We start from the raw sequence: 21,504 nt of genomic DNA, 5'->3' as shown, positions 1-21,504 counted from the left end.
AGAGCCGATGATGGTGTGTTTCTTCTAAGGATCCGTACGACCTTTGGGGAAGAGCGAATAAAAACTACACCTTTTCATCGTCCTGTGGCTAGTAATAGTGGAAAACCCACAACTAGGGCATAGCACGTAAGAGCCCTACCGTTCTGATGACCCACCCCATAATCCCCAGCAAGCTCCGGTCGGGCGGCTACACACTCCGATGAACGTGTCACTTCTCATTGTCGTTTGCCAACCGCAAGCGGAAGGAATCTTTTGCAACGCAAGGGGGAAGGTCGACAATTGCTGGCTCCGGCAGAGGTAGATCTTGGGCCAATCCAACATCCACTTCTCTGTACCACCGAGTGCTTGTTTACCGCATATGCTGACCACAGTATACAAAGGGTGTGCTGTTGTATATGCTTCCCCTTCTGTGTCTGGTGTCTTACTTCCACTGGCAAATGCATTACTGATTGCCGCCATAACTTACTTCAGCGCAGACAGACTTTAAAGGGTGGCTTCTTTTTGCACATGCTTTTGCATGCAGCAATTGCAACGCATCGTGGCACGGCGGAAAGGTTTAGCTAGCATATTCGCCGCCTGTCCAATCTATTGTACCAGTGTGGTACGATTACAAAACAATTCGCCTTTCCGACATCTCTCTATCATCTCAACCTCTTGTTTATCAGCTTGGGTGAGGGAAAGGCTTCTGTGTGCCTTCTTCATGTTCATTATCAGTAAAACCACGACCACACGATGGACGGTCAGCGTTTCCAACATTGACATGCTGCAGCCAAAACGCTGGATGATCCAAACGCCAGCCACAGCAGAGCTTTAGTAATGGGTTGGATGCAGGGACGTCAAACCTTACAGTACATGAGTACGTTATTTCGAGTCTCTGAGGATACATTCACCTCTATCATGTATACAAGAGGTGATTTATAGTAATACTAAACTATTACGATTGTGGTTTATCTCTTAGATAAAACTATTGTTTAAATTGCTCTGTATAAATTGCTGTTACGTAAAAATCTAATAAGGCGGTTCCGAGTTTGGCGGGTGATAGGATTGGCGCGTGATCGATGTCTAGTTGGTAGCTGGCTCGTTGTGTCGTACCTGGCAATCGGTGAGGATGTGGCGGACGGTGATTTCAACGCCACAGAAGCTGAAGAGTGGAGAACTAACTGGAGGTGGAATAGAACTCTTTGGTGATGGCTGGATTCGATATCTTTCCATGAAGCTAGTTGAGGCGGAGTTTGTTGCTAAGGTCTAGGTTGTGCCAGGTGGAGTCCCAGTGTTGCGAGATTATGGTGTTGGTAAAGCGCAGAGGTATCTCGGCGGGAAATCGTGTTGTGTGCTTCTGTTGGACGAAGCCGACCCCTGTTGCTAAGACGGTCAGCTTTTTCGTTTCATTCGTCGTTCCGTTGATTCCGGAACGACCCGGAATCCGGCAGAAAACGATTGTCAGGGACGCAGGTATGGAGTCTAGGAGTCGAATATTTGGAAGTGGCGTGTTCCAGGGCGCTCATAACATGGAGTGCTGCTTTTGTTATTGATTTTATGATAAATGTTCTCGTGGTCACGTGAGTTTGACACCCCTGAGATCGATCAACTATAAATCACGCCATGATATTTAATCCGAACTGATTCCTTGCTTTGACACGGGATCACTTTAGAAAGGACCTACAGATATACTGCAAGACTACTTAGCCAAGTTTAGCTGGAGCGGGTATCAATCACCCTACTGGCAAACCAGCATAGTTTGTTTCTGCTGCTTATGAAACGATCGATATTTGAGACAATTTTATTTACTACTTTTGTATACTTCGAATTGGCGTTATATGATTTCGTCTTATTTTGGTAGCATCTACATCGGGCGCGTCGTAACGAGCTAGAAGAGAAAACGCGCGAAGAGATTCTGTCGTTGATCATACATCACATCACTGCCGTAAACTACATCTATCGCAATACGAAATTTGATGGCCGTGTTGAGCATCGAAATATTCGGTTTGAGGTTGGTATTTTCTTTGCGACATGTTTGACGGTTTAGTGTATGATGCTAAAATTCCGCTTCCGTTAATTTAACTCTCTGCTAGGTCCAACGTTTGAAAATAGACGACGATTCGACGTGTGGTGAAAATCATCATGAAGATACGAACCCACTGTGTCTGGAAAATATCGACGTTTCCAACTTTCTCAATCTACACTCACTGGGCAACCATGAAGCGTTCTGCCTGGCGTATGTGTTTACCTACAGGTGAGTCGCGAGAGGAGACGGCTGGAAGAAGTAGTTTTCTGGGAAACGAATTTAATTTCGGTTACACTGTTACATTTCTCGTCGAACAGAGACTTTACCGGAGGTACGCTCGGATTGGCCTGGGTTGCATCGGCTTCCGGTGCTTCGGGCGGCATCTGCGAAAAGTACAAGACTTACACGGAAACGGTCGGTGGCCTTTACCAGAGCACCAAGCGTTCACTCAACACTGGCATCATTACGTTCGTGAATTACAACACGCGCGTTCCACCGAAGGTGTCACAACTGACGCTTGCTCACGAAATTGGGCACAATTTCGGGTCACCGGTACGTGTGTAGCTAGCGAATAGTTTTGTACTTACTGGAAAATTCTAACGTAAATTTCTTCTCCGTCTCATTGTCTCATTATTTCTGTCTCTCTGTATATAGCACGATTATCCAGCCGAATGTCGCCCCGGTGGTAACAATGGCAATTACATCATGTTTGCCAGTGCAACGAGCGGCATCCGATTAAACAATGGGAAGTTTTCGCCCTGCTCGGTGCGAAACATTTCCAACGTGCTGGACGCGATTGACGAAAACAAGAAGCGCAACTGCTTCCAGGCCTCGGAGGGCGCATTCTGCGGGAATAAAATTGTCGAAATTGGCGAAGAGTGTGATTGCGGGTTCAACGAGGAGGAGTGTATGGACAAGTGTTGCTATCCGCGTGAGATGACCGATGCGATGAAGCTGGAGAATGCGACGGCTCAAAGCTGTGGCCGACGGGCCCGTACACAGTGCAGCCCATCGCAAGGACCGTGCTGTGATAGCAATACCTGTCGCTTCATTCCATCCGATGCGAAGGTGACGTGTAAAGAGGAGACAGAATGTTCGTGGGGATCAACGTGTAACGGTACGACACCGGAGTGTCCCGAGCCTAAGCCACGTGATGATAAGACAAAGTGTAACAACGGTAAGACTTGTGTCCGTAAAACTGAAGAATCGTCCTTTGCTAATAATTTGGTGTGTCTCGGTATCCATTTTTGCACCTCTATACAGGTACACAATTGTGCATTAAGGGTGAATGTTCCGGTTCAATTTGCCTGCTGTGGAATATGACCGAATGTTTCCTAACGTCCAACATCATTCCAAACATTGACAAACGCAAACTGTGTGAACTGGCGTGTCAAAATGGCAACGACACCAATACGTGCCGAAGCACGAGTGAATTCGCGCGCGAGTACGGTCTGCCGGACGGTGGTTACAGCTTGCGACCCGGTTCACCATGCGATAATTTCCAAGTAAGAGACACGCACCATGTGTTCACCAAAAAATGCCATATGTATAATTGGGGGATTTTCTACAATGTCCTTTACAGGGTTACTGTGATGTGTTTCTAAAGTGCCGAGCCGTAGACGCCGAGGGTGCATTGGTACGGTTGAAAAATCTGCTGTTTAACAAGAAAACGCTCCAAACGGTAGCCGAATGGGCAACGGAGCGATGGTACTTGGTGTGCTTGTTCGGCATCGTCTTTTTCATCATGATGGGCATCTTTATTAAGTGCTGCGCGGTACACACACCCAGCTCGAATCCGAAGAAAGCGGCCGCGTACAGAATCTCGGACACGTTGCGTCGTCCGATGAACACGTTGCGTATGATGGTTCGTAATTCATCCCGATACTAGATATCCAGACTCAGACTTCATAGGCTCTATATTTTTTTCTGTTTTCAGCGTCGACATCATCATAACGGAGCTGGACCGCGAAGTGTTCCGGTACCACGCAACGAACGTTCCCGAAGTGCGGGCGACAGAGGAGGAGGAGGTGGGCGTGGTGGCGGTGAGCGAAATGGAGGAGGCCGTGGTGCTGGTAGCCGGACGCGTGGTGCTGATGGCCATGCAGATATGCGTAATGGTGGCGTTCCGGCCGGACACAATTCCTCATCGTCGGGCAACAGTCGCCCGTCGAACAGTTCACGTCCGCCAGCACATGGGTATGGCGAAGGCCGTGGCCAACAATACTACCCACCGAAAGGTGTGTTCTCTCTGTATGACCTAGTAGTTTTGTTCCCGGTTTAAGTTTCGATTAGCGTGTCTTTTCGCTCTTGTTCCAATCAAATACTGCATGAGGCGGCGTTATTCGTAAAGTCGTATTTGATTTTCACCTTTTATATTTAACCACAATTTTATGTTTCTTAAGTTTTTTTTTAATTTTTGTTTAATTTTTTTTGTTTTATTTATTGTTTTTATTTATTTTGTAGGCCATCACAGCAGTAAGCAGCAGCAACATTCCCGCAAAGCGAATTCCAATCCCCGCGAGGGGGTTCGAGCCAATCAGACGAGTGCCACAGTGGTGTACAAGAAGTAGAAACCAAGATAACAAAAGAAAGGAAAAAGAAGACGCTTTAGTAAAGCGCACATAAGAAAAAAACGGTCTGTGGAAGGCAGTGTGTCTCCTTCCTTTTTGAATGCAAAGTACAATCCGCACAGCTTGAAGCCAAATTCGCAGCGTTTCTTTTCAGTTTTACAAATAACAAAATGATAGCAATACACCGACGAGATATTCATCCTCTATTACTGTTCCCACAGCAATAGCATTACTTCCATCTTCGTTAGCAATTTAATTACAAGATATCGATATAGTTACATCGTATGTTTCCTTCAATGTTTGTAACGCATAATAATAAGGAAACTACGCACCAGCTGCAGGCCAATTTTATGTTAACAGTAAGCATATTGTTTGATTTTCGTTATTATTTATAAAAGTTTCGTTTTTATAGCATGTTTGAATCGTTCTTTCTGTATGAACAGGCTTGGTTTTAAAAACATATTTCTCACTGTATACCCTCTTCCAAACAGCGTTGATCTGTTGATAATGTAAATGCGTCAATGATTTTGCTACATACTTCTGATGAAAAGGTAGACTAAACTAGAAGAAATTGTCAGATGATATGGTAAACAATTTCCTTTAATTGTAAAGCTACCAGATGAAATTATAATCGAACCAGATAAGATTGTACACTGCCTTGCAGCACACGGGCAAGTGTTTAAACTTCAGGTGCGAACGAGGGCAAGTAGTTACAACTGACCATTTCATCTAAAGTGTTTACCAAAATCATAGATGCTTTTACATTGTCAAGTAGCAAACCCTGAAATTTTCCCACATCCATTTCGTTTCGCGTATAGACAGAACATATCTTTCCGTGTTTCATTTCAGCACACGAGTATTTCATTCTGTGCTCAATATGAATATTCTGTACCATTTCTAAATTTTTTAAGTAACAGAACTTTTCATATCCAATTTTTAACATATAATTTATAAAAAAAAACGTTCTAAAAATATCTCCAACTAACTTATGTTTGTTCTTTATGATTCCTGGTTTATAGCACCACCAATGCAGAACTATAGCCGCATGAGCAATGCGGAGCTGTACGCCGAAGCTTATCCAGACCGGGGAATGTACGAACCACCGAGACGTCCGTACGCTAATAATAAGGTTTGACAAGATCAACGCCAAACACGAGACCACCGTAACAAATCGCAGTCCACAGCAACATTTAGGCAACGCCAGTACTGTCTACGCAATCCGCAGTTTCGACACTGTTGGAAATGTTCTTAATTTTCTTTTTTTAATTTTCCAATTCAACATATTACTCTATTATCAATTTTTGTTTTGTCTCTTTTGCGTTGAGGATTTCATCGAACAACACGATATGTATGGATAGTTAAGGATTGGTGGATAGCATTTTTCGTACAGTATGGTTTTAGTTTGTTTTCGCATTGAAGCTGTTGAATAGAGATTTCAAATTAGAGGAGTGATTAAAAGAAGTTTATTAAATTTTGTATATTTTTTTCGTTTATTCTGTGCCGTATGTATGGCTTTCTAGTGTAGGTTAATTTGATGTATTGGTCTGTTTTTGTACCGGTGCTTTTTGACCACAAAACTACCGTATCCGTGAGAGCCAGATAGTTAGTCGTAAAAAAGTTCTATATTCGATTGTACAATTGAAGGTTTACTCCCTTTTTACAATCTCATTCTTTTTCTGAGCATTCTACATATTTTTCGTGACTTTTATGTTGGTTTTTACCGTAAAGTGAAAAGTGACTTGCTCTTATATTGTTATCGTTCGTTCAGACCGTATCAAAGATAAAATTTTAAGCGAAAAGCCATCTAAGGTAAAGGATTGTGTAGTTGACGGTTGCAAAGTAGAGGGGGTGGGCAATAACAATTGAATAGGAACTACAGATGGCAACTTGGCCTGGTTGGCCTTCAAAAATCAAGTAGCAGCCTTGTGTGCAATGCTGAACTTGCTGCCGGTTTTTGTGTCAGTCCGTACGCAAAAGGGATCAAATGAAAATCAAATTAATGCGCAATGTTACCTATCGTGTTTCACAACAATTGGGTGACATACATACAGTATTAGGCAAAGTAAAGTGTCCACTTGTTATTTTTTAATTTATTCATTTTTAATTATATAAAGAAAAACGAACAAATTGTATTAAAAAAATAACTTAAGTATTTTTAATGATGAAACTTAAGTTCTGATAAAAAAAATGTTGAATTTAGAGCTAAAATATGTCAAATTTGTCCCCAGCTTAGTTGACTCTTCTTGCATCACAAATCGCCTACAAATTTTTGAACGGCATACAGAAAGTTTTGGTCTTTTTATCTATATATTTCAGGTCTTTATTCTATCAATATTAGATTCATTCATATGAGAATCATTTTTGACATTCCTGCCTTGACTAGGCTGGGCTTACAAGTTCATATTATCATTTAGAAATTGACTATACTTTCAATATATCTTTTATTTCTGCTACATGTTTAAGTGATATAAAAAATAAAATATGTTTGTTTAACTTCTACAAAAAAAAGTGTAAAAAATAATAAGTGGGCACATTAGTTTGCCGTTCACTGTACATCGTAAATCGGCGCTCCGTCTGAAAGCTATGAAAAACCTTAACCAAAACAACCGGCAATAAACACATTCATACACACACACACACATTATTCATCTCTGGGTCCAGCAATATAAAACACATGTACGAGGAAAGGGTAACGATGGAACATACAATAATAGAAAAAAGGAGAAAAGTTTGTAAAAAAAAGCAACACTAAACTGAAGAAAAGCTGTTAAGCAAAGCGAAAACACTCACCGAAAAGGCGAATAAAGGGAGATGCAAAAGCGTGGGAAACAGTAAGTAAAACGTGAAATTAGGAATCGTTTGTAGCTCAACAAATGAAAAACAAAACAAAACAAAAAACTTCTTTAAAATGGTTGAGTGGAAATATGAAAATACAGAGTATTTATATAGTCGATGCCAAGGGAGTATCCGCCATCTGTGACGGAATGGGGCGCAAAAAAAAAGAAGAAGAGAATTAAAAAAAATGAGGGATTGAATTGGAGTCGGTATTTGTAGGGCGACAGCGGCGGACGAGAAGAAATTTAGCAAAATTTTTGTGAATTGTTGAGGGAAGTGATGTGACCAAATGTGTATCGTTTAAGAAGATTTATTTACTTCGCACGAGGAGACGTGCACGTCTCACCAAAACTGATTACATCTTCAATTATAGTACGAAGTTCCTCTTATTTCGCGTCGTGCTGTAAGTTTTGATCGCTTATTACTTTAAACAATTCTTGCTCGAATGTGTATTCCCAAGACGCACAAAATACTTGATCTGTTAAGTTCGGGAAAACCTAGTCGAAACTGTTGGCTTTGTAATGTTGTAGAATTTCGAAAAGTCGAAGAGAGAATCTCTAGCATATGAAGATGAGAGTGTACAATGCAAAATATCAAAAAAAAATTTGGGTAACATATTTCGAACGTACAGATGGTTTTCATTATTTTTTTTCTAGTTTTTCCAATTAATAATCAAAATCACAAGCAAACGACTAGGGTCGACGATTTCGGTCGAAGGAACCGTTTAGTAAAATATTGATTTGTTACGGAAAGAAGACAAAAAGCTAATGATACAGAGAAGGCCAGCTTGAAATGAAAGGATTTAAATAATAATAAACGCAAAAAGAAAAAAAAACAGTGAAGGAAATAGTAGACAAAACAATATTTAAAGCGGATACATGTGATATATATTTTTCTAAAATAATAAAATGAAAACCTAACTAACACTGGCAAGAGGGAAACCCAAGCAGAAACCAATTGCGATCACACAACACACGTAAAAACACATATAAGAAAAGAGAATAATAACTAAACTATAGACAAGAAAGAGAGATATAGAGAGAGCGAGAAAGAGAGAAGAGCAATGTAACAATAAAAACAAGCAAATGTAGATCAAAAGTAATGCCACAAATAGCATCAACCAAGCTCCCAAAACTGTACTATTCACCGATATCGATACCACAAGCTCAAGCTCAACCAATAGGCCAGGAGGAGAGAAGAAATCGTTAATCAAAACTGCAAGTTCATTGCAGTTTGTAGTAACAAACATCCAACAAGCAAGTCTATCCATTTGTAATTTGTACAAGCAAATGCTGCAAAAACCAAAAACCATTTGCCACTTTAGGTTCACACAAGCAAAAGCAAATCTACCGAACAGTAGAGCAAATTAGTCCGTAGAGAAGAATGTCGAACGAGAAAACATGCTCAAATCCTTCCGATTTTTTTTGGTGTTACATTATGCAGTTTTCGCTCGGAATACTCTTTCCATTTTGAGTATTCTAGCATTTTTTTTATAATGTGTTCATGTTTAATTCTTTTGGATTGTTTAAACATTTTTTTTTACTCTTCAAGTTACTAAACATAAACTCACATAAAATTTTCAGTTGCTCAGTTTCATTAGGTATTTAAAAATTTAAAAATAAATAGTTATGAAGATATGTTCGGTACAATTCCAAAAAGCCAGTATAAAGTTCTTCTACTACATTTGGTATAAATTCTTCTACAGTATTGTTCTTAATTTGAACATTGGAATCTACAAGCATTTTTGCATACTTATTCCTCACTATATGGATTTCTATAAGTTTTATGGTTTATTTTTCTTTGGATGAATACAAAACAGAGACAAAAAACTCAGAACTGCAAGCCACACAAAGAGAAAAAAGCTAAAAAACAATTCTCATTTTGTTGCCACTTTATTTGACTGCGAAAGCTGCTGAACGACATACGGGTGCGATGAACTAATATAAAGATATGATGTGGTAATGAGGGAATGCGAAGGAAGTAAAGGAAGAACGTAACGGAATTTTCTTTAAATTCGTTATTATGATTCCGTAGTATCTAATAAATAGTAAGAAAGATGTGATTGTTACGAACAAAAAAAAAAAAAAACAGTCTGCCGATAATTTCTTCGAAAGCATTCTAGTTTTTGGTTGTTTTTTGTTTACAAAACCTTTTGCAAACAATTCAATTTTAAAATGATAAGGAATGGGTTCGCAAAAAGATTGGAAAATTTTGCTGAATAAAAAAAAAAAACAAAAGAAAGATTGAAGAGTATAAAGCATAAGCAAATGTGTTGTTGTGCAAAGATGGATGGCACGTTACACTGAAATTTATTCTTCCAATTTGAGAGTAGTAAGAAGGTAAAAGACGATTCTGTAATGTAAAATTGAAAAAAAAACCGTTAGCAAAGTAAGAAAAGGGCGCAAAAATCAGAAAGGCACACACAAGAAACTAAGAAACAGCCAAACATACTATATACATCATAATGTGTCGAAAAGTGGAAAAACGGAGAAAGGAGAAAGAAAACTCCGAAAGGAGAGAGCAACACATAAGACATAAAACAAAAACCAACTTGGTGGCCGGCTGAGAAGAAAGCAAGCGGGGGAGGAATAAGTAAAAAAAAAGAGCGTGAAAATAGTATGTTTCTATAATTGTAACTATTTGTAAATGTTTGTACATAGCGTTTGAAGCAAGTGTGAGAGAGAAGAAAGTGAAAAAGAATGGAACATAGGACGAAGCAGAAGAACAAGGATCGCGAATAATGCTGAAAGTAAGTAAATTCGGTATGCGTAAAAGCTTAGGACAATGTAAAATGTGGATCATTAAAGATGAGTGCAGCAGTGGCTAAGGATCTAGGATCTGACCGAATGATCTGAGTGGAAAGTCTGAATGATGATTGCATTAGTGATAACACAATAAAGGAGAATAAAAAAATCCTGCTGAAAAATATGAATCGATGTAGTCCTGCTTGAATGATGGTATTGGATAGATATTGAGAACATTTATTCTGTAGAGAGTAATGCAATGAGCTAAAGAGAGTTGTGAAGATATATATGCATTAAGCAAAATAAAGCTGTAAGCACAAAACAGGCAACGTTGAATTAAAATTAGTAAAAGATAAATGCAGAGGCACAACAAAAAAACATCCTGCGCCCAACGTGGGGCTCGAACCCACGACCCTGAGATTAAGAGTCTCATGCTCTACCGACTGAGCTAGCCGGGCTGTCGAGAGGGCCGCGTTCAAACGTTTTCAGTAACTCTACGCGTTGACTTCAAAACCTTTTGCGATGAATGCCATCATAAACACTCCGAGTGCATCTGCTTTGGTTCATCATCATCACGATCGGGTGAATTTTCAAACGCGCGTCACGCCGCCTGTACACAGGATCAGATTGTTGTTCCTTGTTTAAAGAATGCAGGAAAGCCTTTTACAGGAATATTCGAGGGCTATTGGACAATGGAGGGTCCTGGAATGCGACATATGCGTCGATATGTTGAATAACCTAGATTTAAGGTGCGCTGTAGGTATCAAAACTGAATATGAGAGCTGGAATGCTCGACAGGGGATGTAGCTCAGATGGTAGAGCGCTCGCTTAGCATGTGAGAGGTACCGGGATCGATACCCGGCATCTCCAGCTGTTCATTTTGCTTTCATGTTTTTTGCTTACAGTAGTTTTGAACGATAGTTTGCAGTCTGCTTGTTTGTTCATTTCAATGCTTTTTGTATTCTATGGGTTAACGGTTATTGAAAGCATAATTTCCTAAGATACATAAGCAATACAGTATTTGTCAGAACATACATACAACAAGTGTCTCCATTTTTTAAACAATTAGCGGTTTTGACAGAACGAACAATGCGTACAATCTTTGTCTTATTTCGTTATTATAAGATTCTTAAATTAATGGTTAAATCAAAACCTTTGTTTAATAATAAGTACAATTTTTCATCTGACATATCTTGTTATACAAGTTTTAAAAACAGACAAATTGTCAATTAAGACAAATGTATCATAAAGTATAAGAATATGAGGAAATATTGACTAAAGCATAATGTATTTAAAACTAAAATTCCTTTGAAAATCTTCAATTAAAATCATGGTAACCGCCTTCACAATGCATCTTATGCGTGTAACATTGAATTCATTTTATTTTTTCTCATCAAACATCATAAAATCATGAAAATACTGATAAAATCAGAAAAAAATTGTGAATTTAATTGAAATGAAATTGACGATGTACGAATATGCTGATTCAAGCGTTTAGCATATGTCTGATCGCTCAAATTTTACAATATAATCTTATCTTCACACAACAATTGTTTGAAAAAAGAATAGAACTCTACCATTTAAAAATATTTTCCAGTTTATAGATTAATTAATTTTTCTATTGTAAAAAAAAAAAACATCAAAATTACTTATGGACTCTAGAAACACTGATGAGATTGTGAACATGTATGGCAGTTAAAAGATTTAAATTGTTAACAGAAGTACAAGAAATATGTTGTACAGTTATTTAAGCATGATAACGCTAATTATACATTAACTTGATTGCACTAGTCCACCTTGCACAAAATTAGATATACGAATGCACTTTTAGGAACTCAGAACCTCTGTAAATAAATGGTAAAAAACATGCACAAATTATACAGCAACATCACCAACTAACTAGTTCAAAAAGGTATCAATAAAAAACGATATGAGGAAGCAAAATAAATCGTTGGAGATGCCGGGTATCGATCCCGGTACCTCTCACATGCTAAGCGAGCGCTCTACCATCTGAGCTACATCCCCTGTCGAGCCTTCCAGCTCTCATATTCAGTTTTGATACCTACAGCGCACCTTAAATCTAGGTTATTCAACATATCGACGCATATGTCGCATTCCAGGACCCTCCATTGTCCAATAGCCCTCGAATATTCCTGTAAAAGGCTTTCCTGCATTCTTTAAACAAGGAACAACAATCTGATCCTGTGTACAGGCGGCGTGACGCGCGTTTGAAGATTCACCAGATCGTGATGATGATGAACCAAAGCAGATGCACTCGGAGTGTTTATGATGGCATTCATCGCAAAAGGTTTTGAAGTCAACGCGTAGAGTTACTGAAAACGTTTGAACGCGGCCCTCTCGACAGCCCGGCTAGCTCAGTCGGTAGAGCATGAGACTCTTAATCTCAGGGTCGTGGGTTCGAGCCCCACGTTGGGCGCTAGATGCTTTTTTTGTTGTGCTAATTGTTTATAATTTATTCAGACATATGATTCTCCCTACGGGGCACTGATCCATCACCGTGTATATATAGCCAATGTGCGCGCGCACTGCTTCCATCTCCCTCCATTTGCCCAGGTGAATGAGATAAGTTCAAATCGTTTTTTATATCGCTTTTACAAAACTTGATTCTCTCGATCTTCTCGCGATCACCGCGGTGTGATCATCGTTTGCGTTGGCAGTGCAGATCGCGAGAGCAAACGCAACGGTTCATTCATTCATAAAAACTAGTTCCACATCCACGCACGACCCGGGTGGGTGTTGTATCGCAAATTAAGTTTTTCTATTGCTAGGAATCCAGAGCAAAAATGTCAAACCAACCCGTCGTCAGTTGTTTGCCTGTCACAGCGAACAAAATGTCGAAAGCAAAGAAGGTGCTGGATGAAGCGCGCGAGACCAAAAATCGTGAAATTGACCTGGTGGATCGCAACATTTCCACCTTTAACGAGTTACCCGGATTGCGTGAGTATTAGCTTGATGCGGAGCGCATTTAGTTAGTGCGGACCAGAATTTCCTATTTTGGTAATAACTACTTTTTCGGGTCGTTTATGGTTTATACGGGTGGGGCCTGTATAAAGGGGTGATGAGTGGGGTTTTTGTTTTGAGTCATGCAAAGGGGAGATGGCCTGTGCGTGCTGCAATTGTGTATAAAAAAGTTTCAACTAATGATTGATTTTCACTTTCTATTGTTTCCTTCCAGTGAATATGCTGTTTGTGACCAGAATAACACTGAGCCACAACAAACTGAAGAGTGAGTAATCACAGATGGTGTTTCGTGGTGTTGAAGCTGTTCTTACCGCTATGTAGAATTTTTCAAGGACGGTGAAAATGTTTGCCAACTGTGAAAAACCTCTTAAAGACTTTGTGCGACGGAAGTTTACCAAAAATGCTTGCGGAAAAGTGCTTTGTTTTGTTAAATATATTTTGTTTGAGTAGGTGTTTTCGGTAAAGGAATGTTTGTTTATAAAAAAAACAATAACCAAGCCCGGTTAATCCAGGCGATCGTATCATCCGTGTGAATAGTTTCGTCAAATGAAGCAGATTTGACAGTTTCGTTAAAAAATCTAGTGTCGTTTGAAATTGCCGTTATGCTCGTTTGGGTTGAATTTTTGTTTCCAAACATTTAGTTAAACAATTTTACTTACAGCTGTTCCACCCGGCATTGCAAATTTAAACAACTTGGAAATATTAAACCTTTCCAACAATTTCCTGGAAGAGCTTCCACTGTCCCTCTCGTCGATGCCAAAGTTGAGAATTTTGAATTGTTCAATTAACCGCCTGAATACGCTGCCACGTGGTTTTGGTGCTTTTCCCGTCCTGGAGGTGCTGGATTTATCGTACAACAATCTAAACGAACATGTGCTGCCGGGCAATTTCTTCATGATGGGTACGTAGCAGCAGGAGAATGATCGTACAGCAATTTGACAAATCGCTTTTTCTTTCCAGATTCTCTACGGGCGCTCTATCTTGGCGATAACGAGTTCGAATACTTACCGAAGGAGATAAAAAATTTGAAAAATCTACAAATTGTAAGCATTAAAGATTAAAGATTTGTAGAACATTGTTAAAGTGGAATACTTTTTTTGACTTCGCAGCTCGGACTGCGGGACAACGATTTGCTGGAACTGCCTAGAGAAATCGGTGAACTGACGCGCATTCGCGAGCTGCACATTCAAAACAATCGGCTCAGTGTGTTGCCACCGGAAATCGCCAATCTGGACATGCCGGGACCCAAATCCGTGCTAAAGATGGAGGAGAATCCTTGGGTGACGGCGATCGCTGAACAGTATCTCGTTGGTATCAGTCACGTGCTCGAGTACATCAAGACGGAAGCATACAGAATGTGAGTTTTAGTAAACATTTCCCATTAGTATTGGTGTAGCAAACTTATTCGATTTTTATTGCAGTCTTTACAACCGTCACATGCAATCGGGAGGTAAAACGGCGGGAGAACTTCCTCCGAAATCGGACAAAAGTAAAAAAGCGTCCCGAGCACGATCATAAAATAAAAGAAGTGTTACATCTAACCCAGTGCCAATTGAAATGCAGTTAATGTGGACATTGGAATTTTCGTGTCCTGACTAACAACAACAACAAGAAACTAAGCCTTACTAGCTCCGGAAACTGCACGGGCTTACTGTCCCGGAAGGGAAATTTTTATTGTTCTTACAAACGCTGGAGATAGTTTTGTAAAACTAATTTAATTAACTTAGAGGCACTACCCTTTGTTGTAGTGCAAGTGCCTTAAAAATGCTAACACAAATTGTGAACAAAAGTAATAAAAAAAGTAATAAAAATGGTAATAAAATGGATGTGTTCAAAAACTAATTTCAAATCCTCTGAGTAATGTGTTTGGCGCAATTTATAGTCAGCGTAGACAACACGTGGTTTTTAGCGTGAACGATTTTAATTGTTTTTTATATCAGCAAACTAAGATATGTATGCCTGAGATTTTTTGTATTTCTTATGCAAACTAAACTTACTTAATCAAACTACAAAACGACGAGACAAACTGCAAGACGTGTACGGATGTGTGAAGAAACATTTGAACTACTGCTCGTCGGCCGCTTGAAGGCGAACCTACCGGTACTGAAGTAAAAGACAAGAGGATTTAAGAAAACTTTTCCGCCAACCTAATTAGTGTAATTAATGTAATTTGAAAGTTTTGTACCGGTGGTGGCTTATTTTCACTATTAATTTCAATTGGTTTCGACGAAAAAAATATTTTGAGACGCTTTAAAAGCATGTTTCCTGTTTCGAAAAGTGTAAGGAGTTGTACGAATCTGCTTATTCCAGTGCTGCATAAAGCCGCTCTCTTATAACTTGAGAAATCTTGATCGAAGTAAAAATAATCGAAGGAAGAAATGCATTTTAACGAAAGAAATGTGTTGGCTATCGGAACACAAAATCTTTGTTTGTTTGTTTGAAGTACACAGAGGACTTCTTTCAACTTTTGCGGCTCGGGAAAAGTTCGGTAATTGGTTCGATAGTTCGATTGGTTCTATTAGTTTGAATAGCGTGTGAGGAGGCAAAGAAAATGAACCGATTTAAAATACTTCTGAATCTGATTGATCGCAACAGGACGACTCACATAAAGTGGTACAACTTTGTGAAACCATACTTTGGTTTGATTTGTACAGAATAAGAGTGATTCTCAAACTGAAAATAGGTGGTTTGGCGAAATTGCCAAGGCATTGCCGTTGAAGATATGATCGCGCTGAGCGTAGATATTGGCAATAGTAAGGCCAGGATGTGCCAGGATCTACGGCTCGTTAAAACCTATTCTAGTTTGACAATGGATATGTCTTAAGGTCGTGAGCCTCAAGTGATCAGGTTCTCATGGTGATTGTGAAATTTTAACATTTTTTTTCAGTTTGGTATCGTGTTACAAAAACCTTTCGGATGCACAAGCTACGCACCCGGGGCAATGAAGTAAAGGTTGCAATTTTTGACACGATCTACTAGTTCGAAAATGATTTCAACAGTCTAAAATTTCCTGTGGCCTGTAGCCTTTACGGAGTACGGATTTTCGATAATTTTAATTGTTGCACCACCTTAAAATGTGGAAGATACTTATGCTTCATTGTCTGGTTGATATATTATAGATAAACATTGAGCGATCAGAGAGGTCGTCTATGTACAAAACTCGTCGCGAGCGAGTGATGGTGCTCGAGATAAAGATATTCCCCAACAGTATATGTAAGTCCTCGGGAGAGTCTTTTTTTGACTCGGGAGAAGTTTCCCCTTTTTCTTTCCTAAGGCAGTAGATCCCGTGCCCAAGTAGTGTTACATCGACATGTTTTAAGAAAAAACAGTAGGAGAAATCTTCACATATGAGGGAATTGTCGCTGGTTGAACTCTAGTCCGCGAATAAATACTTATCCTGACTAGTTCAGGAAAAAAGATTAACTCTCCGACCTTAACGTTACTAGTGACTCCCGTTGTCACAATGTATCCGTTGGTAGGAACTAGTCCTGGTCAAACCAGACCGATCCTATATAAAAAGCCTATTCAGATCCAAGTAGATCTGACAAGACAACAAGGAACTGCGTGAGAGCTCGTGGTCGGTCTATCCTTCGCCGGGTCGGCCCACCAACCGATGCTGCTGGCCCGTCAGTGACAGTAGCCGGAAGGGTTTCCCAGCTGAAATCGCCAATAAATGCTATAATTGCTTACTCAGATAATAACTAACGTGCCGTTCAGGGATGGCAATAGATTCGCACAGTGTTTTCTCACACATAGGATTGCAACAAAATTGAAACGATCTAAATATTAAAGAATTTTGAGCATACTTTACTACTTCTACATTTTGGCAACGCTCCTTTTAAGTTATGCATTCAGCCCTTATTACGCAGTTATTTTCCAACCAATCCAACCCAGGGGTGGAGGGTAAAAATAATAGCGCTGAATAAATTTCCAGCCCCACCAAAGCGGCCAGGGCTACTACTGCTGCACGGCAAATAATGTGCAGATAAAAATGGCGTGAAGCAGGTCCAGTGTCAGGCCCTCGAGCAAATGTTCAAATAATGCCTCCGGTGCAGCTGTAAAGTGTGAAAATAAAATAATGAGCGAACGATTATTGAAATTAATTACGCAACGTGCAGCCGCTAGCTTATTCATAGAGCAGACAGGTGAACGGTCAGGTGGTGGTCCATCTTGGAACAGCCGTAGAAACGTGCCGTTTTGCCGAAGAAACGTTTTGGCTCATCGTTTATTGCTTCGTTTGAAGATGCGAACGCCACTGTCTGTCGATGACGTCGATGTTGGGTAACGATGGTGAGCACTGGGAAGCTCGGTAAGGTATTTTTTCCTTTCCAATTTTCCAACCACCCGAACACAATGGCGGGGGTTGAAAATCGAATACAAACCGTCTTGAGGCGTGCCTCTTTTTCCATTCTCCAGAAAACCCTCGAGCAGTAGCAAAAGCAAAAGAAAAAAATGGAGATTAGTAAAAGTCGTTAAAAACTTTTCCGGATTTCGTCAAATGCACCCGGCAAACGATCCTTCTCGGTGCCTGTGGAAGTCGAAGCAGCTGGTCCACCAGAAAAAGTTGCACACCTTCGTTTCGGTACGGTTCGGGAAGGATAATCTCTCGCCTCATCCGAACGGGGATCTCGCACGTGTGGTGACTACAGCCGATTGACTTCCGGCACAGTTCTTCGACACTTTTCCGGTTCACTTCCCTGGGAGGAGTTTGAGTGTTTCTGCCTTGCCCAGCTGGCCCCCGTTTTTTTTTTAGATTTCACTCTTTCCACTACAGAGGTGAAGTATGGATTGTGGACGAGGAAAGTTTCATGCCAGATTTTCGTTCCGGGAAGTTCCACGCCGTGACAAACGGCTGGAAGGGGCTTTTCGCAGCGCATAAGGATCATTAATGTCGTGTTCGTCTTGTGTCGCCGTACTGTCAAGTGGTACAGTTGTCGTAGCGGTTGTTATCTTGGACGGTGGTCTCCCCCAGGTTCGTTAGGATGCTTGTGCGCGACAAAACCCTCTTGAAAGGTGTTGCCAGAAGTGGGATGCCTTCGGAGCGGTTCGACACGGCAAATGCCGGGTGCCATTTTAATACGCGTCAATGTGCAAACGGAATTGATTACCTGTTCTATCTGTCGGTGTTCTGGGTGTTATTTATTTCTACACGCCCTGACTCGATCACCGTCCGGGTGAATGCAATCGGGATGAAAGCAAGGTTCAATTGTGAGCTTTGTTGTGTAAATAGATATTTCATCGAACGATGATGGATGAGAATAAGGTTTTTATACTTTTCAGGATAACGATATTTTGTCTTTAATTGAACTAGTGCGAGTAAGGAACGAGCTCAACGCTCTCAAACCCATCTAGATGCAATACACTGCTTATCCAGCATGAAAGAGTACCATGCTGACGCACAAAAAAGCTTGTGATGATGGCAAATGTACTCTTGAATGACGAGATATCAGCTAACGAGCTTCAGGACACTCAACACTGATGAGATCGCAGCATAGTCAAACTACAGAGGATCAAATGCATGCAGTGCAGGATGTGATAGCCGAGCCGGTTTTCACAAGACAGAAACGGAGTGCGGATGTTATCCGTAGTAAAACGCTGGACCTCGTATCTCATATGGCGTCCGAAATTCGAGACCTATTCTGCCTAAAGGCTTTATACCGCTGTTGGGTACACTCCGCCTTACAACTAGAGTGATCTCAACTTCGGCCGGAAGCATCGCCGTGCAGAGATTAGAGAGGATCCATACATTAACAAGCATTAAGTAAACAAACTGTATTTTAGATAAGACGAGTTTGTACTTGATCCTCATATACTACGGATCAACCGTAACGTTTCACAACAATTTCTAGGTTATCGAGATCCCTAGTTGAATGGTGTGTTTTGACTCCAAATTGGATACATGATTAAACTAGACACTCTCCAAAATCTTGCTATAACATCAGCTATGACACGATCATTTTGCTCGATAATGTGCACCATCTTTAGCAATGTTTACTCCTGACGGGTTAGCGAAAACACTTCTCGTGGGATCGATAGTGGATTTCCCATAATCAGTTTTGCTGGATTACGCACACCACACCAAAGAAGCTTTCGAGCTTTAATTGGCAATTTTCAATAATCGTTCATTTGTAGAACAATTATATATGTGTGGAAACGATTGAAATTGCGACATCTGGAAATGATTACAATTATGGTGCATGCTTATGAAGCGTACCAGCAAAGAAATCAACCGTATTTTATTCGATTTTAATAGTTTCTTTCGTGAGTACTGCGAAAACGTCACAACGATTGACCATTGAGTGTCGAACGGCGGGTATGAGGGAGGTGGTACGCGGCGACTGATTCAATAAATGAGTTTCGTAGCTCCACTTTCACGGCCAACAGCTGCGTGACGTTGAGGTTGGCGTTTTTGACGAGCGACAGCATGATGAAGGCGTGATAAGCGCCAGTGCAAAGAACCGAGTTCCAATCAACCAACTGCGATAATGATAAAATATTAATCATAATCAACGATCATCATCACCTTCGCCTCGATGCTGCTTTGGGTTTATGTTTTGGAATGTTTTTTTTTTCGATGCTGCATTTTTTCCCTTTTTCACTTCTTTTACCCTCCGATTTTTTTGCCACACCCGAACGGTTCATGATATATTTTTCATTAAAGCTTTGGTTGCGTATATAAAAAAAGAGGATTGCGCACAAACGTATAGGATTGAGCTACGCAGTTTTCCACCACACCATTCGCTGGGTGGGTGAGAAAAATTTAATAAATCGCCTTTAAAATAAAAGCACCCTTGCTCTCGAACAGTTGAAGCGCCGGTGCATGTGCATCGAAGCGTCCGACCATGCATGACAAAATTTTCATGTTTCCATGTTCCCCACACATACGTACGCCGTATCACGGTGAGCAGGACATCGTGATGCGCTCGTTGGTGGTTCATAAAATATTTAACAACATTTTTATTACGTTTCCCGATCCTCAACCACCAGGCATGTCCATTCATTGACCGAGAGGTAGAGAGCTAGCAGTAGAGAGACTGGGGTAGAAATTTCGTACAAATTTATCAATCACCTGTCAGCGTACGGGATTTTCCTTTATGCTCGCATTTATTGGTGCAAGCATTTGGCACACACACACACCCATCCGGTTTTTTTTCGGCTACAAAAATCGATCCAAAACCCGGTAAAAAAATGGCGTTTGGTGAAAATTACTCCATTTCAATTGCACTTCATATTTCTGCGAACGAAGTTGCCACTGAGTGCAGTCATTACCGTTTGACGCGATGCTGATGCTGCTGCTGCTGATGGCTATAGAACGTGGAGTGATGAGGGCGAATTGAAAAGGCACCACAAACGCACGATTGCCACTAAAGCTGAAACCATTTTTAATCTTTTGTTTGTGTCTTGCTTATTGGCCTAGTTTCCTCTTCGGCTGTTTTGGCCGTTGATTAAAATGAAAGTTCACATGATTTAAAAAAAGGGCTGCTGATTAAGATTCTTTCGATCTACGCAGGAGAAATACTGTACAGATATGTGCGTGTGTTTTGTGTGACTGAAAAAAAAAAAACGTTTTTAAAAAAAATAAAAAAAAAGTTGGAAATCTCCGACACAACAAAGAGAATGGGGGGAAATAATTTTGTCTCTTTAATTGCATCACGATAACGCTCTTTGATGATATTGATATCAATGTTTAACATGAATCACAAGGGTGGAATGAACCACCGTGCTGGTAACTGGAGGGAATTTTATTTAAAATAGAGTTTAATACCGTCAGGAGGACTACAATCTGTTGGTAGATTGATCGTCTTGGTGTGCTCGATCCCTGGGTGGATGAGACTCCTGGTTGCTTATTGTTCAACCGTCCATTAATTCATTCAGTGTTTCATTCTCAAAATCCCTTTCTATTTATCTTTTCTTATGGGCTTAACTTTTGGAATAAATACATTATAAAATAATTATTAACACTAGAAATATAGTGTGAGTCTCAAAAATTTAAATCATCATGATCACCTTATGATTCTGATCACCCAAAATATATTTTCTCTTAGGTACACTTGCTAACAAGAACTGTAAGATGATATTCCGTAAGATGAGCATCAAAATTCCACCGAACGTTAGAAGTTTGATGTGTGCTGCCACATCCATTTGCTTTTGTCACATCCTGAAGCGGTTCCTGTAATGCCTCACATTTATGAACCTTATAATACACTCATCTTGATCTAGTCTGAAGTCCTAGTGCAGAATGCTTGGCTTGTATATTGGAAGATGGCTTTGCAACTTTCTACCAAATTTTTACCTCCGCAATTATTTTCCAATTTATCTGATCTGTGGTCTTCAAAGGAAAAAAAGATCTTAAGCCGATCTTATCAAT

At 40.2% G+C, this 21,504-nt stretch overlaps 2 protein-coding genes and 4 non-coding genes across 6 annotated transcripts in view; 4 read left to right on the top strand and 2 right to left on the bottom strand.

Moving 5' to 3' along the window:
• The window catches only part of LOC126563987 (disintegrin and metalloproteinase domain-containing protein 10), a 45,962-nt gene extending 40,229 nt beyond the window's left edge, over positions 1-5,733 (top strand). The window contains exons 6-13 of the mRNA XM_050220878.1: positions 1,841-1,990; positions 2,073-2,233; positions 2,323-2,557; positions 2,660-3,182; positions 3,269-3,510; positions 3,588-3,869; positions 3,942-4,242; positions 5,595-5,733. Coding sequence (XP_050076835.1) covers positions 1,841-1,990; positions 2,073-2,233; positions 2,323-2,557; positions 2,660-3,182; positions 3,269-3,510; positions 3,588-3,869; positions 3,942-4,242; positions 5,595-5,710 — 2,010 coding nt within the window. The 3' untranslated portion in view covers positions 5,711-5,733. The remainder of the gene's footprint in view (positions 1-1,840; positions 1,991-2,072; positions 2,234-2,322; positions 2,558-2,659; positions 3,183-3,268; positions 3,511-3,587; positions 3,870-3,941; positions 4,243-5,594) is intronic.
• Positions 5,734-10,539: 4,806 nt separating this feature from the next.
• On the bottom strand, positions 10,540-10,612 carry Trnak-cuu (transfer RNA lysine (anticodon CUU)). Its single transcript has one exon. It is a non-coding gene; the product is annotated as a tRNA-Lys (tRNA).
• Positions 10,613-10,951: 339 nt separating this feature from the next.
• Trnaa-agc (transfer RNA alanine (anticodon AGC)) lies at positions 10,952-11,024 on the top strand. The gene has a single exon. It is a non-coding gene; the product is annotated as a tRNA-Ala (tRNA).
• Positions 11,025-12,106: 1,082 nt separating this feature from the next.
• Trnaa-agc (transfer RNA alanine (anticodon AGC)) lies at positions 12,107-12,179 on the bottom strand. Its single transcript has one exon. It is a non-coding gene; the product is annotated as a tRNA-Ala (tRNA).
• A 339-nt stretch (positions 12,180-12,518) lies between these two features.
• Positions 12,519-12,591, top strand: Trnak-cuu (transfer RNA lysine (anticodon CUU)). Its single transcript has one exon. It is a non-coding gene; the product is annotated as a tRNA-Lys (tRNA).
• Positions 12,592-12,923: 332 nt separating this feature from the next.
• On the top strand, positions 12,924-14,662 carry LOC126565580 (ras suppressor protein 1). Its single transcript, XM_050222770.1, has 6 exons — positions 12,924-13,112; positions 13,351-13,401; positions 13,798-14,037; positions 14,097-14,179; positions 14,246-14,493; positions 14,558-14,662. The coding sequence occupies exons 1-6, from the start codon at positions 12,959-12,961 to the stop codon at positions 14,652-14,654; spliced, it is 873 nt and encodes a 290-aa protein (XP_050078727.1). The 5' UTR covers positions 12,924-12,958; the 3' UTR covers positions 14,655-14,662.
• Positions 14,663-21,504: the final 6,842 nt, after the last annotated feature.

This window comes from Anopheles maculipalpis, chromosome 3RL (assembly GCF_943734695.1).
Source record: "Anopheles maculipalpis chromosome 3RL, idAnoMacuDA_375_x, whole genome shotgun sequence".
Lineage (NCBI taxonomy): Eukaryota > Metazoa > Arthropoda > Insecta > Diptera > Culicidae > Anopheles > Anopheles maculipalpis.
Note: the sequence above shows the minus strand (reverse complement) of the source record. Positions and strands in the feature narration are given on the sequence as shown.

Bases quoted from the DNA above. Each gene is read 5' to 3' on its own strand.
- LOC126565580 (XM_050222770.1), top strand. From the start codon at position 12,959: ATGTCAAACCAACCCGTCGTCAGTTGTTTGCCTGTCACAGCGAACAAA. The intron at 13,113-13,350 runs GTGAGTATTAGC...GTTTCCTTCCAG, and splicing joins TAACGAGTTACCCGGATTGC to TGAATATGCTGTTTGTGACC. The intron at 13,402-13,797 runs GTGAGTAATCAC...TTTTACTTACAG, and splicing joins GAGCCACAACAAACTGAAGA to CTGTTCCACCCGGCATTGCA.